Genomic DNA, 26,732 nt, shown 5'->3' with positions numbered 1-26,732 from the left:
ATTTTGCCAAGTGGAATAAGCCAGACACAGGAAGACAAATACTGCATGGTCTCACTTGTATGTGAAATCTAAAGTTTTCCTCATAGAAACTGAGGGTAGAAGGGTAATTGCCAGGGGATAAAAGGTGGGGAAAACGGGGAGATGCAAGGGAGTTTAGGTCATAGAGAAAATAAGTCTGGAGACCTAATTGATGACAATAGTTAATAATACTGATTGTGTCCTTGAAATCCATTGAGAGAGTAGACTTTTAAGTGTTCTACACATATGCACACATGTAGTAACTATGAGACCCTGGGTTTGATTTCCAGCACTGCAAAACCAAAAAAACAGGTTCCTATGTTAGGTGATGGAAGGATTATTTGATTGTGATAATGTTTCATAATATATATGTCTATCAAAACATCAGATTGACTTGGGTGTGGTGACACATGCCTGTAATCCCAGTGACTCAGCATTGTGAGGCAGAAGGATTGTAAGTTCAAGACCAGCAATCCTTCTGGAGGGAGACCTGTGTCAACATAAATAAATAAATAATCAAAAGGACTGGGAATGTAGCTCAGTGAAAGCATCCTGGTTCAATTCTCAGTACCGCTCCCCCCATCAGGTTGAATATTTTAAATATGTATAATTTCTGTTTGTCAATTATGCCTCAATAACATTGGTAAAACAAAACAAAACTACAGTGGCCTCTTTGATAGGAATAAATCAAAAAATATTTATTCCTTTTGACAACTTGAAACCAAGAAACTAAGTTAAAAACAAATAAGCAAATGAATATAAATAAGCATATTCTGAATTTACTAATTTGCTTAATTTAGTATTTCAGTTCTTACAATCACTTGGCTGAAATTGTCCAAATTTTCTTTTAATAATACCTTGTTTTGTGCTGGGACTGTAGCTTAGTGGTAGAGCACTTGCCTCCCACATGTGAGGCACTGGGTTCGATTCTCAGCACCACATAAAAATAAATACATAAAAAGCTGTTGTGTCCATGTACAACTAAAAAAAAAAAAAAATTAAAAACACCTTGTTTTATACCTGGAAGTTTAAAACACTAAATCTTGCCAGGGAGCTTTGGAGGCGGAGGCAGGAGAATTATAAGTTCAAGGAATTTAGTGAGACCCTGTCTCAAAAATAAAAAGGACTGGGGATATAGCTTAGTGGTGGAGCATCCCTGAGTTCAATCCCCAGTGCTGAAAAAAAATTACATTTCAGTTACATTAACCAATAAATTTTAGAGCATTCTCTTTTCTCTGAGTCTTAAGAGAATTTTAGTCTGTAAAATAAGAACATTAGATGATTTCAATTTTTTTGTCATTTTATGAGTCTGTGATGCAAATTGTAGATATTATGATCTTTCTCCTAGTAAAGCTGGCAGATGGTCCTCATCTAAATAAGACTAAATTAATCTGTTAATCATGGAATATGGTTTACATGACAGTTATTTCTATTTTGTTAAGCTTATATTGTTTTCTCCTATTATCTGTTCACAAGCCAAACAAAATATATAACTGCTTTAAAGATGTATATTTCTTGCCAGGTGAAGTGGTGCAGGCTTGTAATCCCAGCTACTTGGGAGGATGGCAAGTGGGAGGCCAGCCTGGGCAATTTAGGGAAGCCTTCCGCAACTTGTAAGATCCTTCAAAAAGTAAAAAATAAAAAGGGCTGGGGATGTAACTCAGTGGTAGAGCACCCCTGGGCTTAATCCCCATTACCACAATAAATAAATAATCTTTATTTATTTAAATAATAGGGGTGGGCCCTATTTCTGTATGGTAAATAAGTTCCCAGTAGATCAACTCTCCAGTAAAAACATTCTGGACAAAAATAAAACAAACTCCACAGGTATCTGAGAAATGTGGGGAATGCACAAAGGCAAGGACAGAGGAACTAGAACTTGGAAGTAGGTACTACTGTTGGATGGCCCAACTTGTGTAGTACAGGGTGGCTGAAGTTTTGCTAGAAAACCTACCATATTTCTCTTTAGGAAGGCCTTACCCAGGGAAATCTCAGCTATTGAAGATAAAGAGAGAATATTGAAAAGAAGAGATCCAGAGTTCTTTATGTGGATTCTGCCCAAGCTTCTGTCTGGTCTTTGGGCTGTGCTTCCATGGAACAAGCTACAGATTGTTCTACCACAAGTGAGAGTGAGTTTGCAGTCTGAATCTCATCACTTTTGTTGTTTGCCAAAATAAAAATATCAACATCATATTTGAAGGGTATATTAATTTTTGTTCCTTCTGTAACAACAAATTACTACAAATTTAGAGGTTTAAAACAGATTTATTCTCAGACTTTTCTGGAGGTTAGTAGTCTGACATGGGTCTCACTGGGCTAAAATCAAGGTGTCTGCAGGACTGTGTTTCTTCTGGAGGCCCTAGGGGACAATCTGTTTCCTTGCCTTTATTTATTTATTTAGTACCAGAGATTGAACCCAGGGGCACTTAACCATTGAGCTACAGCCCTACCCCATTTTTATATTTTATTTTGAGACAGGGTCTCACTAAGTTGCTTAGGGCTTCACTAAATTGCTGAGGCTGGTTTCAAACTATCGATCCTCCTGCCTCAGCCTCTCAAGTGACTGGGATTATAGATGTGCACCACTGTGCCTGGCACTTATCTCTGTTTTTTTTTTTCTTTTTTAGCTGTAGGTGAACACAATACCTTTATTATATTTTTATGTGGTGCTGAGGTTTGAACTCAGTGTCTCACACGTGCTTGTTGAGCACTCTACCACTGAACCATAATCCCAGCCCCTTATTTCTGTGTTTCACATCATTATTTGTATTAATTCATGATAAAACTTAAGTCCACTCAAATTAGAAGGCCACATAGAATTAGAGCAAACAGCAGTAAGATTCATCCAAATGAATGCTAGAGGCCCAAGGACTTTAAATACTGAGTGTTTACTGGCACAAGCCTATTTATTCATACATGTCAATAATAGAAATGCAATCTACTGTAATGAAAATGGAACCTAGGGATGAGGTTGTTAAATATAACTACATTTTAAATTTATATTTATATACCATGTATTTCCTGGTAAGTTTCAGGTTAATAAACTTTCTATCTGGAATTCTAGTTTCAGAAAAAAAGGTCAGAGGTAATTACAAAGAAGATGCTTTTATCAGGCCCATTTTTTTATATATAATTTTTTGGGAGAGTACTGGGAATTGAACTCAAGGGGACTCAACCACTGAGCCACATTCCCAGCCCTATTTTGTATTTCATTTAGAGACAGGGTCTCACTGAGTTGCTTAGCACCTTGCTGTTGCTGAGGCTGGCTTTGAACTTGTGTCTCAGTTTTCCCAGCCGCTGAGATTACAGGCATGTGCCACCATGCCTGATTTATCAGGCCCATTTTTAAAACAATTGAGATCCTTTGGGAAAATTGGACTAGTCCTTCTTTTTATCATCAATTCCTGTTGGCTCTGTTGTTGGCAATCCATTTCAGTCTACTTTGCCTTTTGTTTTTAAACTGGGTTATTGTACAGCTTTTCCAGGCCATTTAGACTAACAAAAGGGGAAATCATTGGGCATATGGCTCCAGGAATTTTTTTATAGATCCAGAGCAAAACTGGAATGACCATACAAAGACAATACATACCATTGTCCCAGACTAAGCTCCTAAACGGGAGTGTCAGGTGGGGTATACCAGGAGCGCAGCTCTTTGCAAGGTGCGTGGCAGGGCGGGAGGACAAGCCACACACCCACCTGGAGTTCCCAAGGATGCTGGATGGATGCCAGGACACATCTGCCCAGCTGCTTGAAAGTGTCAGGAGAGAGCCAAGGACAGAGCCCACCCTCAAAACCTCTGCTTCCGCCAGGTCCACCCAAGCCCGGCTCACCAGCGACGCTTTCATTCCTTCTTTACACTGGGGATTGAACCCATGGGTGCTTTACCACGAACTACACCCCCTAGTCCTGCTTTTATTTTATTTTATTTTATTTTTCCCCTCTTTTGAGACACAGTGTCTCTAAATTGCGGAGGGTCTCTTTACTTAAAATGCTGCTTCTGGCCTTCAATTTATAATACTCCTGCTTCAGCTTCTTGCGTCTCTAGGATTACAGGCGTATGCCCCTGCGCCCAGCCTGAATCATACTTTATGTGTGAATTATATCTCAAAGCTGTTTTTGTAAATGAAGGAAAACACATTTTTAGATACTAAACACTGACGAATTTATTTCCAGTCGACTTGTATTATAGCCAAAGCTAAAGGAAATTCTTCAAGCTTACGGGAAATGATTCCAGGGGGAAACTCGGACCGTCAGCAAGGAAGGGCGATATCAGAAATAGTAAATTACTGGGTAAATAAAAATAAAAAAGCTTTTTTTCCTCTTAATTTAAAAAATACATCTATTAAAAGCAATTATTAGACCATTGTCTTCTGGAATTTAAAACGTATTTAGATGTAATACATGCACTGCTACTACAGCATTAAAAAATAGCAGGGCATGGGTGGTGGTAAATGGACCTCTAATGGATGTAAGGTCTCTGCATCCCATGTGAAGAGGCACCATATTAACTGAGTAGGCTGTAAAAGTCAAAGACGAATATTCTTAACTATAGCAAGAATTAAAAATTAAGGCAAGGGCTGGAGTATATATAGCTCAGGGGTATAGTACATGTGCAAAGCCCTGGAGTGCCCCTCCTCCATACCTTTTATTTATTTATTTATTTTGCACCAGGGTTAAAACCCAGGGGTGCTAAACCACTGAGCCACATTCCCACCTCTCCCAGCTCTTTTTTTTTTTTTTTACAGACAGGATCTCTCTAAATTGCTGAGGCTCACTTTGAGGTTCTCCTGCCACAGCCTCTTGAGCTGTTGGGATTACAGACTTGTGCCACAGAAACTGGATCCAGCGTACTCAAACTACCAGTTCTACCCCATAGCCAGCACAAACTGTTGATAACCTGTGGATTCTTTTTCATGACTTGACCCCAATCTTCTTCTCTTGACCCATTTCATACTCAACATTAACATTGATCAGTTTCTGACCTAGCAATTTATTTTCCCATTTATGGCTTTGTGTTGTTGCCCTTTGGACTTGACACTCAGTCCTACTATTCTGATTAAACTATTTCTTTTACCTCAAACTTTTTGGGGATTTGGATTCTGTCTTCCACTACTCTCACAGATCTGTCCTGAATTTTCAATTCATCTCTCAAACATCTCAAATTCAGCATGTACCAAGTTGAACAAATTCATCCTTTTATCCCAACTTCCCTATTCTGTTAATGGTACTCCTATCTTCCAAGTCCCAGTCTCAGACCCCTGGTATCATATTCATCTCCCTACCCAACACCAATCCAATTATTCATTGAATCCCCTCTCAGTGCCCTGGGTTAGGGACTGGGGATACAATGGTAAACTAAAAAAAGTCTGTGTCCTAATGGAATTTACATTGTTTTGGGTATGGTCAGACAACAAATTAGCAAAATCCTCTAGGTCAGATGGCAATAAGTACCATGGGAAATATAAAATGAGAGAGGTAGGCTGGAGTTGTAGCTCAGTGGTAGAGCACATGCGTATTATGCATGAGGAGGCCTTGGGTTCAATTCTCAACATTGACAAAAAAAAAAAAAGTAGGAGTACCTTTTGGTTTTGATGAGATGTCTGCTGGGAAAGAGAAGTGTGCTCTTTTATATGCGTTGGTCAGGTGACAAGGGGACTTGAATAGAGATGAAGGTACTAGGGAGGATGGAGTGAGGTCTACAGATTTCTGGGGCAGAGTATTGCACAGCTAAGACCCTGAGGAGGAAGCGTACCTGGCATGTGTGAGGTCAGCGAGGAGACCACTGTGGCTGGAGCTTGGCACCCAAGGGAGAAGGGTAGTGGGGGTTGTTGCCAGTCTCTCCCCTTCTTCTGTTCCCCTCTGTCCCCTTCTCTGCTCTACTTGTGACTCTGTTTTCCTCTCTGGATTGGCTTATGAGTTGTACCACTCAAGTTCATCTTCACCCATCCATCCAGCACACAAGCCTGTATTAATCTTAAAAAGAGGATTCCTGGGGCAGGGGATATAGCTCAGTTGGTAGAGTGCTCCCTTCACATGCACAAGGCCTTGGGTTCAATCCCCGGCACCACACACACACACACACACACAAAAAAAAAAAACCGGGTTTCTGCCAGGCACAGTGGAGCACGCTGGTAATCCCAGTCTGGCTAATTTAGCAAGACCCTAAGCAGTTTAGTGAGATCCTGCCTCAAAGTAGAAAGGGCTGGGGATGTGGTTCAGTGGTTAAGCACAACTGGTTCAATCCCTAGTACCAAAAAAAATTGAGGGGTTCTTACCACACCACTCCATCTCTTTCTAAAGCTTTACTCCCTAGCATTGGAAACATTGCATAATCTATCCTCTGCTTCCTCTTTTTTTTTGGGGGGGGGGTACCAGGGATTGAATTCAGGGGTGCTTAACCCACTGAGCCACATCCCCAGCAGCACTTTTTTTTTTTTGACACAGGCTCTCACTAAATTGCTCAGGGGCTCGCTGAATTGCTGAGGCTGGCTTTGAACTTGCAATCCTCCTGCCTCAGCCTCCTGAGTTGCTGGGGTTACAGGTGTGTGCCACCATGCCCAGCTCTGCTTCCTCTTCCTCCTTTTTTTTTTTAAAGCTATGCTTTAAAAATATATATTTTTTATATATAAAATATTATATATATNTTTATGTGGTGCTGAGGATCAAACTCAGTGCCTCATACCTGTTAGGCAAGCATTGTACCACTGAGCCAGCCTTCTGCTTCCTTCTTGAACCTTATCTGTCATCCTCAATATCTGTCCTACCCAGAGCTTCCCATGTTGCCCACTGTTTCCTTAATGTAGCATGCCTACCCTCTCAGTCTAGCCCAAGCCTTTGCTGGAGGCATAACAGACTTCAAGACATATCTGTAAGACATCCCTATGGCCTGACTTCCAATTAGGTGTGTACTTGCTTCATTTTATCCTCCTAATCAGATGATAAGCTGCAGAAGGTATTTTATACATGTTTGGTTTTCCTCTTCTCCTGTGTCCTGTACAGTTACTGTACCTTTTGGTTTTGATGAGGATGTCTGCTGGGGGAGTGTGGGTGGGGCTTCTTGTGTAAATCCAGCCTCCTCCACTAAAAATGCCAGTCTCACCTCTTGGGTTGGAGAGGTTAGTCAAAGAAAGAACTGATGGAGCTGTGACGAGAGATTTGCAGTGAAGCAGTTCAAACTCAAACTCAACTCTGGACCCAACCAGAAGACAGTTTGGGGGTGCTCATTAGGGCATGTTTGTAGCATGTTAACACTCTCCCCCTTTTCCTTCTCATGTTCCAATCTACACTTTTAAGTGCCAGGTGTGTCTGAGAAGCAACTAAAGAACCAACCCTGCCAGATGTAATGATGCATACCTGTAATCCTAGCAGCTTGGGAGGCTGAGGCAGGAGGATTGAGAGTTCAGAGCCAGCCTCAGAGACCCTAAGAAACTCAATGAAACTAAATAAATACAAAAAGGGCTGGCGATATGGCTCGGTGGTTAAGGGCCCCTGGGTTCAATCCCTAGTACAAAAAAACAAAAATACAAAACAAAAAGAAGGAAGGAAGGAAGGAAGGAAGGAAGCCAACCCCTTGACCCTCAGGAGTTTATAAACCTACAGTTGATTAGGTGCTCTTAGTGGATAAGGAAACAATTCACCTGATTTGTTTTTTATTGTATGTCTGTCTGTATGTAAATGAGAAATGAATATATAAAATGATAGTGGTGTGTGTGTGCTGATAGACAAATCACGGGTAAACAGGGTACAGGAGGGAGCTAGGAATAAACTCATCACAAAGCTTGGTCAAGTTATGTTCTCTCCTACCTTGATCTCATGTCTTTGTCAGTTCTGCTGTACAGATGACCATAGACTGGATGGCTGAAACAACATTTATATCTCACAGTTCTGAAGTCTGAAAGTCCAAAATCAAGGTGCTGGAAGATCCAATGTCTAGTGAAGACCTGCTTCCTGGTTTGCAGGTGGCTGTCTTGTATCCTCACGTGGCAGAGAGCAGAAAGTGGAAACAAGTCTTCTCCCATCTCTTCTTAAAAGGGCATTAATCCCATTCCTGAGATCTCCACCCTAATGAAAGAATTACAGCCCACAGACCCCACCTCCAAACACCAACACTCAGGCTTCAACATATGAAATTTTTTGGTGGTGGGCAAAAACATCCAGCCCTAGATCCTTGCCTAGTCTGGGATAGTCTTTTTTTTTCTTCTCTTATCCAAACTTTGCCCAACTTTCAAGGTCCTTCAAAGACCACACCTCCTCCAGAAAGCCTTCTGCAAGGACTCTGTTCTTTATTAACCTGTTTTGAATACTGGGATTAATAGTCTTTGGTTCACAGTTTAGAGCTTAACGGTGTTCTTAAAGTCTTTGTTCGCTGTTTCAGATGATTTTCCAACTAAATTCTTTTTTTTTTAAATGGGAGGAGCCACTGCAATGACTAGAATTTATTGGAAAGAAGAAACTTTACAGCATACTCTGAGTGAGTGCAGAGGCTCAGTGGGCAAACTGGTGGGGAACCAGCTTGTAGTGGGTTCCACAATTTGGGCATGCTGAGTCTCGCCTTTGTGCAGCCAGAACTAGATTACAGCACTGTTGTCCTCTTCACAGATGCAACCCACAATTCGCTTGTTGGTGATGGATGGGACTAAGTTAGGGTCTTCCTTGGTGCCTGAAGCTGCCTTTGGGGCAGGTATATTGTATGGGTCCAGTCCCTTCTTTGCAGCCATCAATACCTCCCTCTCCAGCCCAGTGGCCTGCTCATCATCAGTAGGAATACCACCTCCAGAAGCCATGGAGCGCACGGCGGCCACCCCATTGGGACCAAAGGCCCTCAAGCCCTTCGAGGCCAGCGCTCCGGCTCCACAAAGTAACCTTGAAGCCGTCACGCTCGTGTCAAGTAGCTGCACTTCCAGGAATAGATGCGAGTTCCAACTAAATTCTAAGTCCTTTGACAAAAACAAGAATATTTATTTATTTATCTTATTTATTTATTTATCTGGTACTGGAAATTGAATCCGGGGTGCTTAACAACTGAGCCACATTCCCAGCTAATATTTATTTATTTATTTGGGGGGCGGGTGCTAGGGGCAGAACTCAGGGGCACTCAACCACTGAGCCACATCCCCAGCTCAATTTTTGTATTTTATTTAAAGACAGGGTCTCACTTAGTTGCTTAGCACCTTGATGTTTCTGAGGATGACTTTGAACTCAGGGTTCCTCCTGCCTCAGCCTTCTGACATGCTGGGATTATAGGCATGCACCACCATGTCTGGCTGCTAATATTTATCAAGAATTTATTAGGCTAGGTACAGTGGCATGCACTCATAGTCCCAGCTACTTTGAAAGCTGAGGCAGGAGAATTGAGACCAAATTGGGCAACACAGACCCCATCTAAACCACCCCCCCACACATACACACACACACACACAAAAAAAAACCAAACAGGACTTATTATGAGTTCAGTACTGTAATTATACACATCAAATCAAATTTCATCTGTCTAAAAATCCTATGAGGAGGACCTCTTGCTATTATTGCCATTTTACAGATGAGGAAACGTATAGGATTATTTTCAACTTGGTTCAGTGGTGCACACCTGTAATCCCAGTAATTTTGGAGCCTGAGGTAGGAGGATTGCAAGTTTGAGGCCAGTCTCAGCAACTTAGGGAGAAGTTGTCTCAAAATAAAAAGGACTGGGGATGTAGCTCAGGGCTAAAGTGCTCTGGGGTTTAATCTCCATTACCAAAAAAAAAAAAAAAAGTTCAAAGAAGTAAAATAATGACTCTTGCACAACTATGAAGTAAACACATCGAATTTTTATTTAACTCATCAATTAGGAGGAAATTGTTAAAAAAAAAGTAATTGAAAGGAGGACTGGAGATGTAGCTCAGTGGTACAGCGCTCGCTTAGCATGTGTGAGGCACTGGGTTTGATCCTCAGTATTGGGGGAAAAAAAGGTTGAAAGGAGAATCTGAAGAGCAGACATTTATAGGCAATCATAATAGGTACAAAACTGATTAATACTGTGGAGGTAATAAAAAGAATATTTATAATCATATTTTCTACTTGGCAGAAACCCATTTTTCTTTTCTTTTTCCTTTTTTCTTTTTGGTACCTGAGATTGACCACCAAGAATGTGGGCAAAAAACACAGTTTTATATTTTATTTAGAGACAGGGTCTTGCTGTACAAAAAACAAAAAAACAAAAATATAAAACAACAACAAAGTTTTGTTTCTAAGGGTCTCACTAAGTTGCTGAGGCTGGCTTTGAACTCGCCGCCCTTTTGCTTCAGCCTCTAGAACCCCTGGGATTACAGGTGTGTGCCATCATACCCAGCAGAAACCCATTTTCCTATCAATAGAAAAAAAATTTATTTGCATTTACATCCATAATCATTTGTATTACTATCAGTTTTTCCAACTCACAGAACTAAAAGTATAGTAAAAAACAATTAAAGGTTATACTGAACACAGGGACAATCTTCTTGGTGTATCTGAAAGTCAGATGTTGAAATTCTATTGGAAGTCTTTAAAATATTTTTATAAACTTCAAAAAAAAAAAAATCAACCACCATTCTGTCACAGAAGGCATTGAAGAGTAACAGTCATGGCTTTGCACTACTCCATGGCTATCAGCCTCAGCAAGGGCCACAAGGTGACTACCAAGAATGTTGGCAAGCCCAGGCATAGTTACTGCTGTGAGTGCCTCACCTGGAGTGTGTGTTTAGCATGTGCGAAACCCTAGCACTGCATAAAAGAAACAAAACCAAAACAATTAAAATAAGAAATAAAATTTAAAATAAACACACCAGGAGGCTGGGTTGTAGCTCAGTGGTAGAGTGCTTGCCTAGCACGTGTGAGGCACTGGGTTCAATACTCAGCACCACATAAAAATAAATAAATCAAATGAAGGTATTGTGTCTATCTACAACTAAAAAATATATTAACAAAATAAGAGCTGTGGTTGTATCTCAGTGGTAGAGCATTTGCCTAGCCTGAGTGAGGCACTGGGTTTGATTCTCAGCACCACATGAAAAAAAATAATTTATAAATATTTTTTATAAAGGTATAAAAAAATAAAATAACATTGAAAAAAATAAACACACCAAGTTCCTGTGAGATAGGAAACAAAAGGTCAAACTGGTTGTCATGTTCATTAAGAAAAGGGTGAGGGGCTGGGGATATAGCTCAGTTAGTAGACTGCTTGAGTCACAGTGCACATGGCCCTGGATTTGACATCTATGGCAGGCCGACTGGAGAGAAGCTGACCATTGTCCTGGTTGCCATGAGAAAACAGACACCAGGGACCAGTTTTCTTCTGTGCATAAACCTTTACAGAAGAAAAGAAGAAGGTGCAGGGGGGTCCTTTTCAAAATCAATTACACTTAAGGGTCCTTAGACAAAGCCCAACATTCCACTGAAAAGACGCCCTGCAATATTTTGCTCATGTCATAAGTCATTCACATTCTTTTTCTGACACAGACTGGATCTTAGAGTTGATTATATTTCACCCTCCAGTACCATGTCTAGTCTTTGGGTATTCAATAACTACAGGCTGGCTGATTGGTGATGATTATCAAATGATAGATTAGAAAGCTTGCCATAGAGTGAAAAATACAACCAAAATAATTTGAAGCCTCTTCAACAAAAGGTGGTGTTTTAGTTACGTTTCGCTCATTGTGACCAAAAGACCTGAGGAGAACTACTTAGAGGGGGAAAGGTTTATTTAAGGCTCATGATTTCAGAGGTATCAGTTCATACATGGCCGATTCCATCCCTCTGGGCCCAAAATGAGGCAGCATATCAGGGCAGAAGGCCCCAAGGAGGAAAACTGATCAACTCATGGCGTGGTCAGGAAGCAGAGAGGGGACGGAGGAAAGCAGCTACAAGGAACCTCCCAGGGTACGTCCTCAGTACACCACCTCCTCCAAGCAGGTCCCACCCGCCTATACAGTTAACGCCTACTCAGTCCATTCAAACCAGGAGGTGAGGTTTAACGAGGTGTTAAGTTCTTTGTCACCAGGATCCAAAGAACCAAAGAATGAGGCAGACAATGGAAAGTGAGAGAAACCGAAAAAGTGGAATTTTAGCAAGAGGCCAAAGATCATTGCAGCCGGGTAGGGCGGTCTAGAGGTTTATACTGTTGCTGGAGATAACCTTTAAAACTATTGGCTAATGACTTTTAGGGAGGGGAGTTTCTACATCCAATCAGAATGAGATACTCCGTCAACTTCCGCCCCTTATCCAATCAGGTTTTTGAACGTGCACTGATCACTGCTTGATCATATACTGTTAATGATTAAGCTCATTAGAAACTTTGTCAGGTGAAGCTGGACAGGCCGGAATAGGAAACGTGGAACTGTTGCAATGGCAGTCCCTGCCCTGTCTAGCGTATCAAATTTCTGTCTCCTGCTCTTAGGACTGTTTAGGTTACTGCTCTCATAATCCAAACATCTACCATTGATTATATCTGCATTAACACAGGAGTTTTGGGGAGACACCTCATATCCCAACCATAACAAGTAGTGTCTGTTTTCCTACTCCTTGAATATGGAATTGCCCTGAGACTTGCTTTGTCCAACAAATATGTGATAAGTAACTTCTGAAGCCCAGACTTCAGAAGAGTGCACAAATTCAGCTGTTACTCCCTCCAGACCTGCCATTCCAGGTCGGGAAATTGGGTGATGCTGCTAGAGAGCCACAGGGAGAAGGGAGGTACCCTGACTTACCTCACCTGCTAACTGCTAGCTATATGAGGACTGTAACCACATGAGTGACTCTAGGTGGGACCAGCAGAAGAACAGCCCAGCTGAACCCAGCTAAAATTTCAGAGTTGTGCATTAATAAATGGTTGTTCATTTAAACCTTTAAGTCATGGGGTGTTTTTTTTTTTTTTTAAATGCAGAAATAGCCAAATCACAGGATATCAGCTGAGGGCAGGGGACAGCACATTCTCTGTGGGGAAATAGGTTAGCTCCCTAGGATTGCATTTCTTGACTTGGCTGCCCTAACACTGGGTTGTGATGCCTATGCTGTTCCCCGAAAGAAGTGTCATATCTGGGTCTGTGGCTTGGCTCCAAACCTTTCGCATGCTCATTATCTGTGCTGGACTTGGGGTTCACATAGAAATGGAAGTTGACTCTTTTCAAAAGAGAGCCAGTGAAGAGCAGCCCTCTTCTAGGAACTTACATCTGGTCACATGTCCACATATGCATGAAATTAACCCTATAATCAACATCTGCCACCTTTACTCTGAATCTGTATGACACTTTTACTTTCCAAAAATCTTTCTACTTGACTTGTTTTGCACTTTGCACTGTTGTTTTGTTTTATTTTAGTTTATTTTGCAGTGTAGGGGATTGAGCCCAGGGATGTTCTACCACTGAGCAACATCCCCAGCCCTTTTTATTTTTTATTTTGAAATGGGATCTGACTAAATTGTTGAGGCTGGCCTTGAACTTGCAATCCTTCTGACTCAAGTTCCCAAGTTGCTGGGATTACAAGATGCATCATGGCACATGGCTTGCACTATCATTAACACAAGTTAACATTCTAGATGATCATACCAAGTGGCAGAATTGGAGGGGTCAAGTGCTATTTCTTTACAGTATCTGTGTTGTTGTGGTTTATTATTATCTACTGCTATCTGATCACCATGATGTGCTTTCCTCTGCCACACTCTCCCACCAATGGTGTTCAGTCTCACCTCCAGCCCCGAGGAATGGAGTTTACCTTCTGTGGACTAAGATCTCTGAAACCGGTGAACCCTCAAATAAACTTTTCCTCTTTTAAAATTGTTCTGGTCAGATCTTTTAGTCATAGCAGTGAAAAAGCTGACTAAAACAATTCTCAACTCTTACAAACTTACTCTCAAAAAGAATAGGTATAGTGATAAACATGGGGTATTCTCTGAATTAACTTCTTCCATACCCATAATGTTTTCTAAAAGATAGTAATAAGGGTATGTTAATTGGGATCTTGCACTTACATTTATTATTAAAACTATGCTAATGGGGCTGAGGATGTAACTCAGTTGGTAGAATTCCTGCTTTGCATGCATAAGGCCCTGGGTTCAGTCCCCAGCACCAACCAACAAACAAACAAAAACAAACACTCTACAGTAATTACAGCAGTTGTTTAGAACTTGGACCAACAAAAGATTTTTTTTTATTTTTTAAAATCTTTAAAAATTATTTATTTTTTAGTTGTAGTTGGACATAATACCTTTATTCCATTCGTTTAGTTTTATGTGGTGCTGAGGATCGAGCCCAGTGTCCCACGCATGCTAGGAGAGCACTCTACCACTGAGTCATTATCCCAGCCCCAAGAAAAGATTTTTTTCAAGGGAGTGTTTTATCCCAACCTTGTTTAGAATTGCCCATACATGGCGATAATAAAAACAAAAACAAAACAAAACAAAAGCACACAAAAACAGTTTGAGCTGGGTGTAGTGGCACACCCCTGTAATCCCAGGGCACATTCCCTGTAAACTTAGGAGGCTGAGGCAGGGGGATTGCAAGTACAAGACCAGCCTCAGCAACTTAGTAAGACCCTGTCTCAAAATAAATAGGAGGAAAAAAAAGGGGGGGGGGTTGGGGATGTTGCTCAGTGGCAGAGCACCCCTGGATTTGATCCCCAGTACATGATCAATCAGTCAATAAAAATGATAATTTTAGTATCTGTGTAGATGAATATTTATTGACAGGAAAAAATATCCCCATTATATATGTTCTGTGTAAAGAGGAGTCTAGACTTACAGTACATTTGGGTATGACCAATCTCACTTTTGTGAAACAAAAACTATGTTAAAATTCTTGAAAGTGTTAAAATGGTGGTGGTATTTTGAAAGTTTAAAGTTTCTCTTATTTCTGTTCATCTGGGTTTTCTGATTTTCTACAATGAACATGTCTTGCTTTTGCAATGAGGAAAAACTAAAATCTTTATTATTTTTTTAAGTGTGGTGACAGATGGGCAGAAATTAAAGATTGGGTTAATATGAGCATGAGGAGGAGTTGGTGGACGTTGCCAGCCCCCCAGCTTGAAGGAGGATGAGAGATGTATGGGGAGAGGATGGATGGGGGCAGAACCAGGAAACCTGGGATAGCTTTGGCACAAGTGAGATGACAGGAATTGGGGCCATGCCTGACATTCTTATGGCCAGTTCACTGATTCCTAAACCATGGTCATGGCTATCCCTTCCCCCTACCAGTACTAGGGAATGAACCCAGGGATGCTCTACCACTGAGCTACATCCCCAGCCCTTTTTAAAGTTTATTTGGAGACAGGGTCTCACTTAGTTGCTGAGGCCAGCCCAGAACCTGTGATCCCCCTGCTTTAGCTTCCTGCGTTGCTGGGATTACAGGTTTCTGCCACGGTCCCAGGTCATTTGCCATTTTAGCCACACCTCTAGCATGATTCTCCAGAACTTCAAGCACAGAGGAGGCTCCAGAGACTTGCTTGCACTTCAGGAGGCCCTGATTTTAGGAACTCTGCTGGAGGAAGATTGGAAAGAAATTGGAAGTGACTGTTAGCAGTTTGTCCAAATGGTGGTGCTATATGCCAGGAAATCAAAGCTCAGCATATTGGCCCAGGGTTACACGGGAACAAACGTCTCTGCACATAGGTGGCCACCAGGGGGCAGAGGAAGGTAAGGGCTGCTTCTAAAGGCCCGTAAGTCACCAGTCAACAGCCATCAGAGGTTTTTAAAAAATCTGATGATTTCAACGATGAAACAACAGGGACAAAACAGAGTAACTCAAACACGGCAGATTTTGGAATGATTAAAGGGACCAGCCCTCAGCTCCCACTGTTCCTCCCACAGCTTCTGGCTCTGAACCTCACTATACCATTTCCTCTCTCTGTCCCCCATTCTCCATTCTCCTCCCCATTCCCTTCCCCAAATTCAAGGAAAGATCAGAGAGAGAAATCTCTGAGTATGAGATGGAAGGGGAATGATTGAGGGGTGTGTGTATGTGTGAGAATGAGAGAGAGAGAGAGAGAGAGAGAGAGAGATATGAAACTGGCAGAAAGGACCAAGTCTTTTGGGCTAGAAAAAAATGTGGCTGGTTAGAAGAAGCAAGTGAAGCCCATTGTTGCTGAAGGCTGGTCAGCAGCAGGGAGACTGGAAGAGGTGACAGGCTGTACACTCACTAGGCAAATGAAGGATTTTTTTCCCCCTGTTTTACCAGGGATTGAACTCAGGGGCACTCAGCCACATCCCCAGCCCTATTTTGTATTTTATTTAGAGACAGGGCTCACTGAATTGCTTAGCACCTTGCTGTTGCTGAGGCTGGCTTTGAACCCGTGATCCTCCTGTCTCAGACTCCTGAGCTGCTGGGATTACAGGCATGCGCCACTGCACTGGCTCTTTTTTTTTTTTTTTTTAATACAATTAAAAAAATTTGTTCTAATTAGCTATATATGACAGTAGAATGCATTTTGACACATCATTCATAAATGGAGTATAACTCCTTATTCTTCTGGTTGTACATGATGTAAAAAATCACTGGTCGTGTAATCATATGTACATAGGGTGATAATGTCCGATTCATTCCACTGTCCTTCCCACCCCTAAACCCCCTACCCTCCCTTCACTCCCCTCTGTCTAATCCAAAGTACTCCTATTCTTCCCTGTCCCTCCCCGCCCCCACATGTATTGTGAATTAGCATCCGAATATCAGAGAAAATATTTAACCTTTGGTTTTTTGGATTGGCTTATTTCACTTAGTATGATATTCTTCAGCTCCATCCATTTACTGACATAATTTCACTCTTCTTTATGGCTGAGTACTATTCCATTGTGTTTATATACCACATTTTATTTTTTTTTTTTATTCATCTGTTGAAGGGCACTTAGGTTGGTTCCATAGTTTAGCTATTTTTAAAATATCTTTATTTATTCATTTTTGTGTGCTGCTGAGGATCAAACTCCGTACCTCACATGTGCAAGGCAGGCACTCTACCACTGAGCTACAGCCCCAGCCCCATAGTTTAGCTATTGTGAATTGAGCTGCTATAAACATTGATGTGGCTGCATCACTGTTGTATGCTGCTTTTAAGTCCTTTGGGTATAAACTGAGGAGTGGGATGACTGGGTCAAATGGTGGTTCCATTCCAAGTTTTCTAAGGAATCTCCATACTGCTTTCCATGGTGGTTGCACCAATTTGCAGCCTCACCAGCAATGTATGAGTGTGCCTTTCCCCCAACATCCTCACCAACATTTATTGTTGCTTGCATTCTTTTTTTAAAAATATCTTTATTTTTATTTATTTATATGTGGTGCTGAGGATCGAACCCAGGGCCTCACACTGCAAGGCAAGCACTCTACCACTGAGCTACAACCCCAGCCCGCTTGTATTCTTGATAACTGCCATTCTGACTGGAGTGAGATGAAATCTTATTGTAGTTTTGATTTGCATTTCTCTAATCACTAGAAATGTTGAACATTTTTTTCATATATTTGTTTATCAATTGTACTTCTTCTTCTGTGAAGTGTCTGTTCAAATCCTTAGCCCATTTATTGATTATTTGCTTTTTTGGTGTTAAGTGTTTTGAGTTCTTTATATATCCTGGGGATTAATGCTCCATCTGAGGTGCATGTGGTAAAAATTTTCTCCCATTCTGTAGGCTCTCTCTTCATGTTCTTGATTGTTTCCTGTGCTGTGAAGAAGCTTTTTAGTTTGATTCCATTCTATTTATTGATTTTTAAAAAATTTAACCTTTATTTTATTAATTTGTTTGTATGTGGTGCTGAGAATTGAACCCAGGGCCTCATCCATGCTAGGCAAGTGCTTTACCACTGAGTTACAACTCCATCCCTATGTATTGATTCTTAATTTTACTTCTTGTGCTTTAGGGGTCTTGTTAAGGAAATCAGTTCCTAAGCCAACATGGTGAAGAATTGGGCCTACTTTTTCTTATATTAGGTGCAGTGTCTCTCTTCTAGTGCTGAAGTAAGTCCTTGATCCACACTGAACTGAGTTTTGTGCAGGGTGAGAGATAGAGATTTAATTTCATTTTATTATATATGGATTTCCAATTTTCCCAGCACCATTTGTTGAAGAGGCTATCTTTTCTCCAATGGATGTTTTTGATGTCTTTGTCTAGTATGAGATAACTGTATTTATGTGGGTTTGTCTCTGTGTCTTCTATACTGTACCATTGGTCTATGTGTCTGTTTTGGTGCCAATACTATGCAGTTTCTGTTACTATAACTCTGTAGTAGAGATTTATTTTTAAAGACCAGTCTAGATGGTGTGTGACAGAAGGCTGAAGGGTTATGGTGACCACAGGAAGACCTGTTAGGAAGGTGTTGCGGTCGTACTGAGAAAAGGTGGCTGCAGCCTGGACTTGGTGTGTAGGTGGGGAGAAGGGAATAGATTTGGACAAGCTTTGGAACTAGACTTATCAGTTCATTAGATGCCTGGGATTGGGGGAGGCGTAAGCAAGAAGTAGGTGTGGGATATGATTCCCAGCTGGGGAGGTGCATCTTGGCAGGGAAGTGCTTGCTGAGCGTGTGGGAGGCTCAGAGATCAATGCCCATAAGATGTGTGTATGTGTCTCCCAGGTTTCCAGCAGGAGCAATTTGCTGGATGGTTTGTCATTTTCTTTTCTTTCTATTCTTTTTGGTACTGGGGAAATTGAACCTTGGGGGCTTTATCACTGAGCCATATTCCCAGCCCATTTTTATTTTATTTATTGTGGTGCTGGGGATTGAACCCAGGGCCTTGTGCATGCAAGGCAAGCATTCTACCAACTGAGCTATGTTCCCAGCCCTAGCTCAGCCCTTTATTTTTATTTTGAAACAGAGTTTCACTAAGTTGCTTAGGGCCTTGCTAAAATTGCTGAGACTGGCCTGGAACTTGTGGTCCTCCTGCCTCAGCCTCTTGAATCACTGAAATTACAGGCATGCACCACTCCTTCTTGGCTTGCCATTTTCTAAGTGAGCCATAATTAAGAAGGAGCTGGTGGGGGCTAAGACTGATAATTCAGTTTTGAACAGGTTAACTTTGAGATGCCTAAGAGACATCTGAAAGGAAGCATCAAGCAGAAAGTTTCACAGGTGGTTTCAGAAAGGACTTAGTTGGACATTTACATTCGGAAGGCTTTGGTATGTGGAAGATGTGATTAAAGTCATGGAAACAGACGGAGATATAATAGTACAAGTAATGAGAAGAGGGCCTAGGACCCAGGCCTGGGGAACTCAGCCTTTATAGATTAGGGTAAAAGAGGATCATCTGAGAAGGAAAATCTGCCATGAAGCATAAAGGCTACCAGGAAGGAGAGTTTCCAAAAGTAGGAAGTGCTATGTTGCTGGAAGTTAAGAGGTCAAGGAAAGAAGAGATGTCCAGTGGCCACTGACATGGAAGTCTCTGGAACCTTGGCTAGTGCAGCTTCTGAGGAGTTATGGAAACTGAGGCTGAAGAGTGAGGTGGGGAGGAATAGAGAGCAGAGGTATGCAGACCTCTTTCCAGAATAATGTGAGTCACTCAGCTGTGAGAAGAAACAGGAGAGCTGGAAAAGGAGCTGCTGAGGGACATGTCCAGAGAGGATGTTTTAAGGTAGGCAATATTAGAACATGCTTGAAGGCTAATGGGAAGGATGTAGCAGAGTCGGTGAGACTCTGTGAGGGGGAGAGGGAGTCATCTGATGGTTTAAGGAGAGGATGGGATCCAGAACTTTGCCCAGACTTTTCCCTCTGCCTAAGATGCCCTTCCCTGTCTCACAGCCCACTCACCATCTATGGGTCCTTCAAGGGCCACTCAATTATCGTTGCTTTTCTGGGAACTTGCCTAGTCCTCTAAGACAACTTTGTCTCTCCCTGCTCCTGGCATGGTTAGTGCTGGATCATGACTTTACCATCTAATACTGAGGACAAAGACCATCACAGCAGTGTCTGTGCCCGGCATGGTGTCTCACACATACATGGTAGGACAGCTGGGGGAGGAGTGGGGTAGTGTCAGCTCCCTTAACCTAATGATGGTGGTGGGGTAATGGAGGGTATGGCAGATTGAGACAATCTCAATCTATTTGTCTCACTAGCTAGTTCTGACATTTTTTTTTTTTCTTGCAGTGTCTTGATAGTTTCAGACCCTCTCACGTTACCCCTCAAGGAATTCATCTCAAGGGATGTGGCCTGCATAGACAAAGAAACATAAAATCAAGACCGAACCCCTGCTCCCATCAGTCTACCCACACTGCAAGACAGGGGTGGTCAGAGGCGAAGTGGGGCAAGTCTGGGAGGGAGGGAGGCTCCAGAATTCCTCTGTCCCTGCATCGTGCAGGAGGAACACTCCGCAGGTATTTTCTAATTAAGAAGAGAAGCAGCAGGACCCTCTGGAATGTAAACATCAGATAAGACCAGACACCCCTCCTCCCCAGGAAGCTTCCATTTTCTTTTATCTACAATGACACACATTCTTTCCCAGGACCTAGTTTCAGGGCCCCTTTAGCCCCTGCAGTCTTTGATTCTAAGTTCCATCTCTCTTTCTCCAGCTTTTGTCTCTACCTTTGGGACTCTCTCTCTGTGTCCTTGGTGGCTTTCCTCCTCTAACACAGAATACAGGCATTGCAAACCAGAGGGGGACCTCTCATTTTGAATCAGTATGTGGACATCTCTTGGGTTCAAGCTGGAAGTTTTTCATCCCTGCTATGGGATTCTCTTCCCTCCCTTCTAGGAGGGAATAGCGGACCATCAATGCTCTGATGTTTTTACTCAAATAAACTATGCCCCACACAACAGAGAGGCCAGAGGCATGGATGGCTGGGACCAGGTTTCCCAAGTAGTAAAGGAACAATCTGGATGAGTGGTACTAATACAATTAGTGTAGTGGAGTTAGTTATGGGGGAGGCTCAGGGAGGAGGTGTGACTTGTGAGCCTGGAGAGTAGTGTGGTTGCAGAAAACAGGCTGAGAAGCACTCCTGGCAGGAGGCAGTTTAGGAAACACAGCTTGGGATCAGTTCAGGTGGCCAAGGGTTCAGAGGAGGAGACTAGAGAGTTAAGGAAGGAGACAGAATGGAGGTGTGAGAGCTGGAATGCAAGGATAAGATCAGATTTTATTCTTTTAACAATGGGAAGCCATAAAGGTGTTTACAGAGTGGTGAGGGAGTGGCAAGAGAGGGATTTAAAGACAGTCTTGGGATTAGTGTGTGGATTGTTCACAGGACTGGGCAGAGAGGTCAGGGTCTCATACTTATCTCCCAACTCCTCCCCCTCAACCTTTGCCACAGTCTGCTCCAAGAGCCCAGAGTATCTTGAGTGAGGACCAGGATGGTGGGACTGAGGGAGCCGTGAGAGATACCCTCCCTCATCTCCCAGTCCTGGAGTTGTCTGACCTGCGTGGTGTGTCCATGCTTGGCCAGGGGCTTTGTCCACACCAGACCGGGACCAAAAACTTTCCCTGCCTCCTGGGTAGCACAGGACATGATGACCTGTTCTGGGCCAGAGGTCCTGGCACTGTCCAGGGAAGGATTCTGTGGCTGCCACCTGGCTGAGGCAGGATTTCACCTGAGCCTGGGAAGCAGGAGTAGGGAATAGAGCAGCTAGAGGGACAGTGCCTGAGCGCAGGGGATAGTTTGCAACAAGTACACTGGGCCCACGGGAATACCACAGAGGTTCAGTCCACTCACAGAATTTCCCCAGAGTGTCTCCTCTCTCTCCTGTGGCCACTGGACCCAGGCCTCCACCTCCACCCATCTATAAGTCAGGACCTGGGAATCAGGCACTGAGTGCAGACCTGCACAGATTCCTGGGTGTGGGAGGATGCAAGAGGGACAATGGAGGCAGTGGCCTCTCCTGGGTTGTTTCAGGGGCATCTCTCTGGGAAGCTGGGACGGGGCCATTTGGAGCTGCTATTATAGGAAGGAAGAGAAAATTTAGTGGTGTGCTGGGATTGCAGGCCCTGATATTTCCATTCACCTTCTCTTTGTCCCGGGGCAGCCCACATGTCTTTTTCAAGACCTGGACGCCCCTACTTACCCCATTTCTTCTGGACAGGGCAGGCAAAGTGAGAGATACCAGACTTCACTCTGAGCCTGGTGCATCTGGATATGATATGAATCACACACTGAGGGAGGGAACTTACTATGCATGAAATAAACCTATCTGCAGGCTCACAGTCTGCAGGGTGGGTAATCTGGCTCCTCTATGACTTATGAACCAGAGATACCTGCTTTAATATATTTAAGAAAGTATATTTCCAAGTGTGTAGGAGGAGGTATTTTCATAATTCAAAATCAATTTCTCCCTCTTCATAATGTCTTGGCTCCTTCCAAAATTTCCCTTGCTTTAATTCTGGAAGGTGAGCTCTCCTAGGCCCAGGGCAGGTGGCTCTATAAGCCCTCACTCCTGGTGCTCCTGCCACCATTCTCTGTCCCTATTACCTGCCTACCAGGTTCCACTCATCCTCCTCTGTCAGCATGCTGCCCACTTCCTCCAGAGAGCTGTCCCCTTGCTTCTTCTCCTGCCTGGCTCTCCTCCTGTGTAAACCTTGGCATAATCCTTTGTCTCTGGGGACAAAGCAGAGCAGACTCTGTTGGACCACAGTGCCTTGGGGGTTCCTGTGGGTGAGGCTGCCTGGTGTTCGCCCAGCTGTACTTACAGTCTCAAGGAGCAAGGTGGAATCTCCTCTCTAGTGTCTGGCCAAAGTTGAGGTGGATGGGGAGCATGTGTCCTCAAGAGACCAGAAGGAGGGGTATGTGTGTGTGAGAGACAGGGATGGTCACAGAGCAGGGGCAGAAATGCCCTATCAAGGAGAGGGGAATGAGGGCATAGACTCCTCCCCTACCCCCCCTGCCAGTCCTTATTGCCTCTAACCCCACATTAACATACTCTCTGTATTCTACTTGGTGTATAATTTGTATTATTATTATATTTATTTATATATTTTTTCAGGGATGGCTGCAGTACTCTGCCATTGAACTACAGCCCCAGTCAATTATGATTATTTTTTGGTGCTAACCCAGGGCTTATACATGCTAAACAGGCACTCTACCACTGATAATTTGTATTTTGTGTATTATGTGTGGTTTTACTCAACTTTTTGCTGCCATGACCAAAAGACCTGACAAGAAAAATTTTAGAGAAGGAAAAGTTTATTTGGGGGCTCACAGTTTTAGACGTCTCAGTCCATAGATGGTCAATTCCATTGCTTTTGGCCCAAGTGAGACAGGACATCATGGCAGAAAGATGTAGAGGAGGAAAGCAGTTCAGAACAAAGCACCAGGAAGCAGAGAGAGAGAGTTTCAGTTGCCAAGAACAAAATATATACCCCAAAGGCACACCTCCCAATGACTCACCTCTTGCAGCCACACACTACCTGCCTGCAGTTACTACACAGTTAATCCCTATTAGGGAATTAATGCACTGATTAGGTTAAAACTCTCTGAACTCAGTAATTCCATCTCTAAACCATCCTGAATTGTTTCACACATGAGCTTTTTTTTTTTTAATCTTTATTTATTTATTTATTTATTTATTCATATGTGTTGCTGAGGATCAAACTCAGTACCTTGTACATGCTAGGCAAGCGCTCTGCCGCTGAGCCACCACCCCAGCCCCTCACACATGAGCTTTTGTGGGATACCTCATATCTAAACCATAACACATGTGCTATAGATTCCCCTCCCTTAATGTAGGCCACATCACATCCAGGTGTCCTGGAGGGTATCTCTGCTCCTCCTTCCTGCCCCTAGCATCCTCCTGTGACATGACTTGAGTTCCTACCCCTCTGTCTTCTAGACCTTCTGTAAAGATAAACTTAAGACAGATCTACTTGGTAAATTGTCAAACACTCTGCAAACCCAAGGCCTCTTTTGAGTCAGAGTTTATGGAATCTCAGAGGGAAGGGACCATGTGTCCATCTGCTCTGACTCCCTACCCAATGAACAAACCCCAAGCCTGCCTCACTGGGATGAGGAGAGGCGGGGCACCTTTCTAAGTGTAGGAGAACACCTTAGAAAGTCCTTGGCACCCCTGTAGTCCCAGTGACTCCGGAGGCTGAGGCAGGAAGAACACAAGTTCGAGGCCAATCTCAGCAAATTAGTGAGGCTCCAAGCAACTTAGTGAGACCATGTCTCAAAATAAAAAAGGGTTGGGAATGTAGCCCAATGGAAAAATGCTCCTGGGTTCCCCATTACCCCCTTCCAAATGTCCTTTCTTTGAGCAGAAACCTGCTCCCTTTGGCTTCCACATTTTAGTTTGGTGGTAGCCTTGGGAATCTATCAGATGATAAATTAGACTCCTAAGAAGAGTCCTGAAGATATTTGGCATCTAAGTGCAATGACCTTTGAGGAGGCCAAAGTCTAGATCTGAATTTTGTCAGTAAGGAAAACTGGGCCAGAGAGAAAAGAGTCTTGCTCCAGTTGCACAGTGAGTCAGTCTGGACATGGGCTCCTGACACAGCCTAGGGCACTTTTCTTATTGCCCAAGCTGCTGCTTCTCCAGGTCAAGCTCTTTTCTGAAATCTTACTTTAATCTGTTCAGCCCAATTTTGCTTTTAATTGTGCACATTCTGTCTCTCCTTGAGTTCAGACTGTAACTTATGCTCTGTCTTGCCTACAGGGGCCTGGAATGGTACAGGATGGTCAACACATACTCACTGGAGGAAGGAACAATCAAAGTAGCTGATGCCCACTGAGTTCCTGAAGTGTTCTCCATGCTTCAGTCCTTCCATCTCCACCTAGTGCTCTCTGGTGGATTCCTTTAAAAGATGGAGAAGCCCAGGCAAGGAGATAAGTGTGTTGTTCAAGGTCTTGCTACAGGGAGAGATAGGTAAGGCCATAACTGTGAGTAGCAGTTACACCTCCAGGCTGCCACAGTTTTTTTCTTATATATATATATATATATTTTAGTTGTGGATGGACACAATAATTTTATTTTTTATGTGGTGCTGAGGATTGAACCTAATGTCTCATGCATGCTAGGCAAGCACTCTACCACTGAGCTACAACCTCAGCCCCATGCCATAGGGTTTTGATAGCATAAAAAAGCCGTGCTTGTGTACCAGATGATAAATAGCCACTGTCCTTTGCTGTCCCAGTTCTTCCACCTTTCTCATCTTCCTGGGACTCTTCCTGCCCAACAGCTCAAGGCCTTGTCTGTTCTGCCTGGCAGGGGCCTGTGCATCTCTGAGTGGAGGAGACATTTAAACGTCCAGTTTCTTCTGTCTAAACTTAAACCTGGGTTTAGACTGCAGATCCACCTTTCCTTAATGGAACTCTTGGATCCCGATGGCTCTCAGGATTCAGAATCTTGGTTTTGCTTGTTTTTCAGCACTGAGGAATGACCCAGGACATTGCATGTACTAGGCAAGCATTCTACCTCTAAGCTACATCTCTAGTCCTTGTTTTTGTTTTTGTTTTGAGACAGGATCTCACTAAGTTGCTGAGGTTGCTCTCAAAGTTGCAATCCTCTTGCCTCAGCCTCCCAAGTAACTGGGATTACAGGTATGTGCCACCACAACCAGCTCAGAATCTTTTTGATTTTAGAAGAGTAATGTGCATAAAACATATAATAAGGAAAACCACAGTAGGGTCTGAGGTGGCACCTGGAATCTTGGAATCAGCCTCATTGATATTTTTGTATTCAAATGTATGAATGTTCACACTAAATGGGGTATATAAAATCATAAATACCCTCATGACAGGTTCTACGTGTGAATTACCGAATTTTTTTTTTTAAGGTTTTAGAGCTTTTTAGAGTTTGGAATGGTTGGATAAGAGATTGAATCTGACTACATTGCCTTTACAAATGATTTTGTATTAGTTGGTGAGAGTTTATACAAGCCAGAGAACTTTCTGGAAAGGACTAAGCTGGGGTGATAGAAGCCTGGAAGTGGTGGCAAATGAGAGAAGCTGCAGAAGACCTCAAGAAGGCTTGGATTTGATCAGGACTGTAACCGTCCAGCCAACAAAGGGATCTCAAAGCCCTGTGAAGCACCATGTGGCTGGGCCTGGTATTAGGACTCAAGGCAGTGCCAAGGTGGGCAGTAGGGTTTTAAGAGCTGAGTGGGCAGAGTCATGTTCTTCAGGCAGGATTTCATCTCCTTATCTGGGCCTGAGGCCTTGGGGGCAGGTGGAGGCTGGTATCCCTGATACTAGCTGCAGGGACAAGACCCCTTTGTTGGTGCTTTTGGTTCAGCTCAGCCCAACTGCATGCCTGGCTGCTCCTGCCAGTTCAAGGTTATCGCCCTGGGGATGTACTGTCTGAACCTGGCATTGCCCACTACACTTTCTTGCCACTGCTGCAGCCTGGAGTGAAGGTTTAGTCTCTGGAATCCTAGTCACCCAACTCAAGTAAAGCCAATGAACTTGTATTTACTGAGTACCTACTAGGTGCTAGGCATGCAGTTGAGTCTTAGACACATTGTTCTCATTGTTTTTGCATCTGAAATGTACAACCCTCTCATAGCACAAAGCCACTTCTGCCATGAATCACCATCACCATCCTTCCCCTGAATACCTGTTAGCACTTACTGCCTTCCCAGACCTTGGCTCTGAATTAACTTATGACCATTCTTGTATCTTGTGTTTTGCTGCTTGACTTTTTTTTTTTTTTTAATGCTCTGTGTTTCAAATCAGTTAGGGCTGAAATTGAGGGTCTGGCCCTAGACCCAAGCTGTCCCACTAGAAGGTATCTGCCCCTCCTTCTATGAACATGTCTGGAATGCAGAAATGACCCTGGGGAAGATGGTAAAGCCCTTCAATGGAGAGGTAGTAATTGGTG

The 26,732-nt window shown here is 43.0% G+C and overlaps 1 protein-coding gene across 1 annotated transcript; it reads right to left on the bottom strand.

Moving 5' to 3' along the window:
- Positions 1–8,487: 8,487 nt before the first annotated feature.
- On the bottom strand, positions 8,488–22,428 carry LOC107148749 (cytochrome c oxidase subunit 5B, mitochondrial-like). The gene is given in 3 exon segments (XM_048802451.1): positions 8,488–8,558; positions 8,561–8,954; positions 22,399–22,428. Coding segments are annotated over 3 exon segments (480 nt in total). The 3' UTR covers positions 8,488–8,502.
- Between the last annotated feature and the right edge of the window lie 4,304 nt (positions 22,429–26,732).

The sequence above is a fragment of the Marmota marmota genome, unplaced genomic scaffold (genome assembly GCF_001458135.2).
Source record: "Marmota marmota marmota unplaced genomic scaffold, marMar, whole genome shotgun sequence".
Taxonomy (NCBI): domain Eukaryota; kingdom Metazoa; phylum Chordata; class Mammalia; order Rodentia; family Sciuridae; genus Marmota; species Marmota marmota.
This window is presented reverse-complemented; position numbering and strand designations above follow the sequence as displayed.